The sequence below is a fragment of the Benincasa hispida genome, chromosome 3, assembly GCF_009727055.1.
Source record: "Benincasa hispida cultivar B227 chromosome 3, ASM972705v1, whole genome shotgun sequence".
NCBI classification, from domain to species: Eukaryota; Viridiplantae; Streptophyta; class Magnoliopsida; order Cucurbitales; family Cucurbitaceae; genus Benincasa; species Benincasa hispida.
This window is the reverse complement of record NC_052351.1, coordinates 4,050,679-4,060,832: the sequence shown is the minus strand read 5'-3', so window position 1 is coordinate 4,060,832 and position 10,154 is coordinate 4,050,679. Positions and strand designations below refer to the sequence as shown.

General features: G+C 31.8%; 1 protein-coding gene across 1 annotated transcript; it reads left to right on the top strand.

Moving 5' to 3' along the window:
• Positions 1–363: 363 nt before the first annotated feature.
• On the top strand, positions 364–1,341 carry LOC120073068 (caffeoylshikimate esterase-like). Its single transcript, XM_039025679.1, has one exon. It carries the CDS (start codon positions 364–366, stop codon positions 1,339–1,341), a length of 978 nt encoding a protein of 325 aa, XP_038881607.1.
• Positions 1,342–10,154: the final 8,813 nt, after the last annotated feature.

Genomic DNA, 10,154 nt, shown 5'->3' with positions numbered 1-10,154 from the left:
TTTAGGAATTAGGATGTCACCCTTTCCTAATTTATTGGCACAACATACTCCACATATCTCAAATTTTTCATCAATCATCATTTGATTTCTAGAAAAAATTTTAGTCATTCTATGTATTTACTCCGTTCACACTATATAAATAAGGTTTCAATGTTCTTGGACCCTACTCCATCAATGGGTACTTATCATTTCCCTATGCAAACTTAAATTAACACATTTCCCCCACACACTCATTCCTCTTCAAAAGCCAAACGAAACCCAATTCAAATTTTAAAAGAATATACCTCTTCAACCTCTCCACTTTGTCTTCTGCATCACTCTCTCTGTTTTGAATAGTAGACTCAGTTCTTTTGGTACCTGAAAATGTTGCATCCAATTAACCAGGCCAACGAGAACAGCCCCTATGGAGGGTTAACAAGGGAAGAATTCTACAAGAAACACAAAGTTACTCACCATGAAAGCTTCATCCTCAATGCCCAGAAGATGAAAATCTTCACTCAATCATGGCGCCCTGATTCTGACTCAGAGCTCAAAGGGGTTGTAGCCATGGTCCATGGCTACACCTCTGACAGTGGCTGGATATTCGAGCTCACTGCCGTCGCCATAGCTAAACTTGGGTTCCTCGTTTGCTCGCTGGACCTTCAAGGCCATGGCCGCTCCGAGGGAGCCCCTGGTTCGATCCCAGATATCGAACTGCTTGTTCTCGATTGTACTCTGTTTTTCGACTCTGTTCGAGAACAGAATCCTAACCTCCCTGCTTTTCTCTACGGGGAATCCCTCGGCGGTGCAATTTCGATCCTGATTTCCTTGAAGCAAAAGGGGGTTTGGAACGGAATCGTGTTGAACGGTTCCATGTGCGGAATCTCGGCGAAATTCAAACCGATTTGGCCATTGGAGAAGCTTCTTCCAATAGCAGCGTCTTTAGCACCGTCATTGCGATTGGTGATAACGAAGCCCGTCGCGAGCAAATCGTACAAAGAAGAGTGGAAGAGGAGATTGGTGGCGAGAAACCCTAATCGGCGATTTTCAGGAAAACCGCCGATGGCGACAGCATTGGAGTTTCTCCGAGTGTGCGAGTACATAAAGAGAAACTGCCATGAAATTAGGGTCCCAATGCTGATGGTTCATGGAGAAGACGACGTGGTTTGCGATAGTTGGTCGGCGAGATTTGTGTTCGAATCGGCGGAGAGTGAGGACAAGACGTTGAAGGTGTATCCGGGAATGTGGCACCAGTTGATCGGAGAGCCGAAGGAAGATGTGGAGGTTGTTTATGGCACCATTTTCACCTGGTTAGTTGATAGGGCAGAGAAGACTAACAACAACAAGATCATCAATACGTAAACAAGTAAATAATTAATTAAAATAAAATGCCTTGGGGTCAGTCGTGAATTTTCCTTTTTTTTAAGGGTCAGTTATCAATTATGATGCAATAAACAAGAAGTTATGTGATGTGTTGCTCCAATAATTTTTTAGTTTATTTCTCACTCTGCATGTTGTAAATTTAAGTGGATGTTTGAGACATAAGAAGATGAATTTTTTTGATAAATATATAGAAAAATAAAAATAAAAAAATGGACTTTAGCAAACTCATTAAAAATATATATAAAATTTCTTTAAAAATGTGTAAACTTCTAGAGAAGTTAATTGTTTAACACTCACTTATATAATCGGTGAGTCAAACACCCATGAAAAATAGTTTGGATTGCAGACAATGTTTCGATATTAAATCAAAATGTATGTGTTTTCAAATTTGCAGGATAATTAATGTTTGAAAATTAAATGAATGTGTTTGATTTATAAATTTTGAATATAAAAACTAAAACTAAATAATTATTTAATCAAATATAAGGGACTAGTAATATCATAATTAAATTTAATTATTTAATATATTATTATATTGATTAATTATTTAATCACTTAAAATATCAACACATGAATATTTTTTAATTAAATATTATTTAAATTATTTTATTTAATTAAATACAATATAAATTAATTAGAATATTAATAAATAATTATAAAATTTTATATTAAATAGTTAAGATAATATAAAATATCAATGATAAATGTATTAATTAAATTTTATTAAGTCCAGATAATATATTTATATTTAATAATTAATTAAAATTAATAGTAATGATTAATTTATATTAATTTATTAATTAATCAAGCTCTATTCAACTTATTGTTAAAAAAATCCCCCAAGAATGGAAGGTATTAAAAAACCCATGTCATATGGGTTTTAAAATTTCCTGGATAATAACATCCTAAGTTTTATAAAACATCCAAGAATATTAAATGTCTATATGAAATCTCATGTCAATATCTATGAATTATTTTCCAAAAAAAAAGACTCGAGTTTCTATATGTGAAATTATGATCAATTTTTGGTTTTTATCACTAACATAATAATTTACCCAACAAAAGAAGTGAATTAGAGAGAATTTGGGATTACTAGTGAGAGTATTGTTTACATCAAAAAATTTAGGACGATTTTGAAATGCATTTTAAATATTTAATTTAAAAACTAAGCCATTCTAGAAAAAATTGAAGTATTTGATAATTACTCAAAATAATTTTTGTTTAACTAAAAATGAGATTTTTGAAAAATACATTTTTCTTAAGTAATCTAATCGGGTCCTTAATCAATTTGATTATTTGGTCAAATTGGTTGGGTCTATTAATTTGTAAAAATGCATTATTGATGTATCAACCATTAGTTTAATAAATCAATTTATATAAACTTTTTACAACAACTCCAAACTAGACCTTATTCTTTTTTGGAATGCTTGCTCGTCGTTGTACTTTTGATGTTTCGTTTGATTTGTTCTCTAATTTTCTTGATTGGTTGGTTTCGAGTTGTAAACATGTTAAGAAACTTTCTTCTATTGTTGGCGGTTAGTACAAGTTCATTCAATTCAAAAAGAAAAAAGAAAAAAAAAAAAGTCTTACTCTCTTTGTTTGTCAAAAAAGAAATCTCTCTTTTTATACAAACTCAACTATCATTTGTTTAATAGACACACCACATCACATCTATTTAACTAACATTAACATTTGTAATGAGAACTACATTGAATTACAATTTAAAGATTTTTTTTCTCTTTAAGGATCGTTTAGATCACAGATATTGTTTCATGAGTATGAATATTAAATATCTAAAATTTAAATATCTGGAATAACTAATGTTTATGTTTAGATATGTAGGATAATTAACATCTAGAAGTCAAATGAATATGTTTAATTTACCAATCTTGTATACATAAACCAAAACTAAATAATTATTTAGCAAAATATAAGAGAACAAGTAATGTAGACATAATTAAAATTTAACTATTTGATAAATTATTTAATCACTTAAAATATCAATAAATGTATTTTTAATTAAACATTATTAAATTATTTTATTTAATTAAATATAATTAATTAATAATTTAAATAGTTAAGGGAACATAAAATATCAATGGTAAATTTATTATTTGAAACTTATTGAGTCTAGATACTATATTTATATTTAATAATTAATTAAAACTAATAGTGATGATTAACTTATATTAATTTATTAATTAATCAAGCTTTGTTCATGTCCCTAATGTAAAAATTCGGATACTAAAAAATCTATATAAGATGAGCTTTAAAGTTCTCTATAAATTTTAAAAAGTGAAATCCTGTGAAACAAACAACAATATTAAATAGAAATCTCAAGATAACATATGTGAAACAAATATGTACTTAGGGATTTTGAAGAAAAGAAAAATCAAATTCAACCTTCATAGAAGGTTAATTCAAATACTTAAAAAAGTTAAATTAGTTGAGAGTAGTTATAAAAGCTAGATCTATTTACCTTTTATATAATTTAAATCTTCAAACCTCACCCTAATAATGAAAATCTATCTACGTTTTATATATTGCATAACTTCTTCACAAAAATAAAAACAATATTTGTAATCTAAAGCTAAAATAAAACAAAACAATTGAAAAGTATTCTCAAAATCTTAATCTAATCTTAAAAACCTTTCAAATGGACTAAAATTTCAATAATAAATTTTAAAATAAAACATAAAATTAATTAAAGATTTTAAAAACATTTTGTACATTAAAATGTATCACATCAAATTGTTGCAAAGTACATCAAAATTATGTATTAAAATGTGGTTGATTAAAATGAAAGTGTCTAAATCAATGTGAGTACGAAGAAGATATTTTGATGTGTGATGAGAGATGGAGTGGGACAGAGGAAGGCCTTTATTTTGTTTGTTTTCAACTTCCACCATCAACCATCAACCATCAATGGTGATTGTGAGATATGAACTTCTCATCTCATTCTCACATGTTTAATTTCACATTTTAAGACTTTTAATTATGTGACATTTCCAAAAGCTAGAATCTTCTTCTCCTTCTTTTTTCATAAACTAAAATTTCTTAAATTTTTATTTTACTTTGTTTTGAAAATATAGGGCTAATTAGATTTTGTTTAGTGATCACTTGTTACCATTCTAAATTGGGCGGTTTTCAAATATAAGAAAATTAACTAAAATATTTATAAATAATAGCAAAATATTACTGTCTATCTGTGATAGAGAGCAATAGACTACTATATGTGTTTTGAATAGAACTCGACATGAGGAGATCCTTGAGCGGAAGCGAATCGTCCAAATTTCATTAATTATTGAATATAAATTTTACAGTAAACATATAAATAGATGTGCATTCAAGGTTAAATTATAGCATGCTTTTAGATGAAAAAACAAAAGATTTTAAGAAACCTCACCTTTGAAGAACCTTTCTTCAAGTAATCCTTGTACTAGTCACGTACAGAACTCCTTCTTCGTTGATCTCCTTCTTCACACACGGATACTACTAGTCGAGAACTCTTTATATTCTCTTTTGGGATTCAAAGACTCAAGCAAGAGTTGTGGACTTTGCTTGAGTCCTAGGAAGAGGGAAGGAGAAGGAGAGGATGAGAGGGGAGTTTTCTTCGGAGAACCTTTCTCTTTCATATAACTTTTCTTTGTGAATTCCTGGAAGAAGATGATCTCTCAACTTCTTTTATCACAAGTTTGTTATTGACAGAATAATGGGAGGGAGTTATAACTCCTTCCCTTTTATTAATTTCAAATAAATTAATAAAATAGAATATATAATAATTACTTTATTATATATACACTATATGTTATATCAAATATAACATATAGCTTATAGTTTTATATTGTATCAAATATAACATAAACTATAGATTTTATTCTCTCTTAACTTTAGCATTTAATATAAATCATATTTATATTAAATTCAATTATATGAATCTCATTCATATAAATGATATTTAGATCATATCCAAATATTTTATTCCTCTCAATATAAATCATATTTATTTTTAATTACATAATCTCATTCATATAATTGGTATTTGAATAATACTCAAATTCCTCTTACAATGTATCAAATACATTATAATTAATTATATTATATATAATTAATTCCCTCAATTAATTTAAACACTTCAAATTAATCCAAAGATTAAATCCCTGTTGAGTTACAGTTGAGACCTTATGGACCTGTAGATTGAAGCTCTAATGTTACTCGGATAATTAATTAAACTCTTTAATTAAATTACCCAACATCTGTTAATTGTCGGTTACTCCACTGAAGACCGAAAATTGCACTCTTCACACTACAGATAAATTTTTGTGTCCATTGGATATAACCAATCAACAGTGTGATGACCCTTCACAAATTGCTCGTATGTACAGTTGGACTAAAATACCTTTTTGTCCCTGTAGTTATATTTAACTCCTTAAGTACTACCGATTCCTCTAATAAACAATAAGCCATAGTTCTACTATGACCAAGTCCTCTCGGCCCATAAGAGGGTGTGACCACTATGTTTAAGACCCGGAATCAGCCCTTAAAGGAGCAATTTATCTACTTGCCCCTGCATCAGGGAATGAGTGAATTTCGTCTTGTGTAGTTGAGTTCCCAGCTCCCCGGTCAAACGAATTCCCAAAATAGTAGGTTTGTTGAGTTGGCAATGTGGCCACCCTCACCCATACAAATCAAAGGACCACCTTTATGAGCAGGAGTTCACAACTCACTCAGGATTCAGGTCATGTCACCTATGGTCATCCTAGTGAAATGTAAGTCTCTATTATTAACGGCGTTATATAAAGAGACTAATCATTTCGTGGTCCGATCTTATACAAACTCTTTGTATAACATACCCCCGCTTGCATGTCTCCATATGAATGATCAGGATCAGATCATTTGTAGCACTTTACAACATTTGTAACATCTACAAAGTGGGGCGTATCTGTAGTGTCACCAGGATAAGGTATCCAACTTTATCCATCTACTACAAACCATTTAGGTTATTATTTAAACAAGATCCACTTGTATGTCTCTACATACTTGTTTAAATTACATGAAATAATTTCGAATCTTAGTTTATTGGATTGGGTATATGCTTATAAAATAACACTTATTTTATTAACAACAATATGTTTATACAGAGTTTACAAACTATGAGATTACAAGGAGATTTAGGACACCATTCTCAACATGTTTATCATGACACAAATAGACACAGATAGTAGTCTATCGCGGTCTAATACAAATAAACTGTGATATTTTGCTATTAGTTGTAAATATTTTTAGTAGTTTTGCCATCTAAATTAATTTTCCTTCTAAAATTTTGATGGTTCGTTCTTCTTTTCCTCCCTATTTAAAGAACCAATATATATTTAACTACAAAGTTTAAAAGATATATTCAAAAGTAAGAACCAAAAGGATCTAAATGTAAAAAATATTTTACTTGTCAAACTTGATTATAACTTAGTTGGTTAAGACATATACTCTCAATGAAAATGTAAAAAGTTCAAATCACCTACCCCATATATATTATTAAACTCTAAAAAAAACTAATTAATAAATAAAAATAGAAGATAGAACATAACTCAATTGCCAAGGCATTAAACTTCAATTTTTGAATCAATAAATAGCTTGAGAAAAAAGAATGACAATTATGGCCAATCTTTGCTAAAATCTTTTTTCCTTCAAAAACCACATAGGTAATATTAAGTTTAATCCTAACTTTCGTTTGTTAGTTTAAAAGGTAGATTTAAAAAGTATTTAATAAGTACACGACACATTTTACAATTTTTTTAAAAGTTAATAGATCTATTGGCATACTTAATATTTCTTAAAATTAATGGATCAATTAGATTAAAATTAATTAGATTTTGTATTTGTTGAAGGAGAAATTTTGGACCAATCATAAATTACCACGTCATTTACTAAATTAATGACCAAATTCTAAATCATCAAATTTGGAACCAATTAGGAGTGGACATGTGTCTCGAATTGAAGTTGAAGACAAAGTCCAATGACACCACGTGGTTTTATCATGACCGTTGAGTCAGATAAGATTAATTTGACCCAATTTAATATTATTATTTGGGTTAAAAGTCCAATTGAGCCTAAAAATAGGCTTAATTTGACCCAAATGTCAAATAAGGCCAAAATCCAATTAGTTGGGCCCCAGGGGCCAAGTCCATGGAACAACCAAGCCTAAGCGCATGAAGTTCATTTGATAACTCTATAAATAGAGAGGCTTTCCTCATTTGTGGGGATCAAAAATTCTACACTCCAGAGAGCTTAGAGAGAATTCTCTATAATCAGAAGACTCCTTGACTCCTAAAGCTGACCACGCTTGAAGACTGAAGTCCTTTGAAGATATAAGCATTCTGAAAATTGAAGTCCTTTGAAGATACAAGCATTATGAAGACTAAAGTCCTTTGAAGATGTAAGCATTTTGAAGACTGAATTAATTTGAAGATACAAGCATTTTGAAGACTGAATTAATTTGAAGATACAAGCATTTTGACCACGCTTGAAGATCGACGTCCTTTAAAGATACAAGTATTCTGAAGACTGAAGTCCTTTGAAGATACAAGCATTCTGACCGCGTTTGAAGACTGAAGTCCTTTGAAGATACAAGCGTTCTTTCAAGACTCAGAGCTCAAGAACATCCACACATACAAACGTTCTTTCAAGACTCAGAGCTCAAGAACATCCACACACCCTACTTCTATACATCAAGCATATGCATTCAATCGAGAGAGAATCAGAGAATTAAGTACTAGAGATGGAACCACATCGCATCAAATCAACATCAACATCAACACCAACTCAAGTTCAACTCCACGAAACAAGTATCTCCGGAAGCCTCGTGCGAGCACCAATCATCCAAGAAGATCAACAAGCCCAAAGGTCGATCGTACAAGAAGATCATCAACCAAAGGCCAATCATCCATGAAAATCAACAAGCCCAAAGGTCGATCATCCAAGAAGATCATCAAGCCCAAAGGCCGATCATCTAAGAAGATCAACAAGTCCAAATGTCGATCATTCAAGAAGATCATCAAGCCCAAAGGCCAATCATCCAAGAAGATCAATAAACCCAAATATCGATCATCTAAGAAGATCAACAAGTCCAAAGACCAATCATTCAAGAAGATCAACCACCTTAAAGATTATAGTTTATTTTGAAAGTGTCAAAATATTATGTTTTAGAGATTGTACTCACTTTCTATAAAATTAATACAAATAAAAAGTTCAAGTTCCACGAAATAAATTTCTCTTGAATTCTCGTGCGAACAAATTAACATACCCAGTGGGACCTTTCTGCCTCTCATCTCTCTCTCGTCATCCAAATCAACAAATCTACATATGACACTAAAAAAGTTGCATCTAAAGCTATCATCGCAAATGACACTTACATAAGTTATGTCATCACGGAGAAAATCTAGAAACAGTTGATGGAATATCCTAAAGGCGGGATCGTCATCAGAGAAAATCCCTTGTTCGAAAATTATGTTTCTGCTATTGATCCATCAGATAAAGAATCACACTTTGATGTAATGTCTGTCATGGTGACTAACGTAGCGGTTGAGTTGGCCATGGTAGAGATGGTGAGAAAGATAAATTTCCTAATGAAAGTTATAGAAGAGCGAGATCATAAAATTGATGCTTTAAGAGATCAAATACAGGCTCGAGAAACTGCTGAGTCGAGTCAATCTCCAGCTACAAAAGCTAATGACAAAGGAAAGACTGTTATACAGGAAGACCAGCCGTAATAAATTTACCTCTGTCGTCGCTCTGTCAGTTCAACAACTGCGGGATATGATTACAAACTCCATAAAGGCTTAGTATGAAGGACCATTGCAATCTTCCTTTATGTACTTCAAGCCGTACACCAAGAGAATCGACAACCTGAGAATGCCAGCTGGGTATCAACCTCCAAAGTTCCAACAATTCGATGGTAATTTCAATCCGAAACAACATATTGCTCACTTCATTGAAACCTGTGAAAATGCAAAAACCAGAGGAGACTAGCTAGTCAAGTAGTTCGTCCGTACCTTGAAAGGAAACATTTTGATTTGTATATTGATCTAGAGCTGGAAGCGATTGACAGTAGGGAATAGTTGGAAAGAGAGTTCCTTAATCACTTTTATAGCAAAAGGCGTACTGTTAGCATGATGGAGCTGACGAACACAAAACAACGGAAGGGAGAGCCAGTCATCGACTACATCAATCGATGGAGAGCTCTGGGTCTGGATTGCAAATATAGACTCACTGAATTATCTACAGTAAAGATGTGCACCGAAGGCATGCACTGATAACTTCTCTACATTCTGCAAAGGATAAAGCCTCGTACATTTGAGAAGTTGGCAACACGTGCTCATGATATGGAGTTAAGCATTGCCAACAGGGGAACTAAATATTTCCTAGTCCTTAAAGAGATAAAGGATAAAGAAGAAATCAAGGGCACTGAAGAGATCGTGAGTAGTGCCACAAAAGAATCTATGGTCGTTCATGTGACCCCGCTGAAATTTCACTCCAAAGGAAAACAAACAAAATTTGAAAGAAGACACAATGAGGGTGAAAAGTGTTGTCCAACTCTTAAAGAAAGACAGGAGAAAGTTTATCCATTCCCTAACTCTAATGTGGCAAACATGTTGGAGCAACTGCTATAGAAGCAACTTATTCAACTGTTGAAATGCAAGCGACCGGAACAAGCAGGAAAAGTAGATGATCCTAAATAATGCAAGTATCATCGGGTCGTTAGTTACTCAGTTAAAAGTTGTTTCATGCTGAAAAAG

Coding starts and splice junctions, on each gene's coding strand:
- LOC120073068 (XM_039025679.1), top strand. CDS start 364: ATGTTGCATCCAATTAACCAGGCCAACGAGAACAGCCCCTATGGAGGG.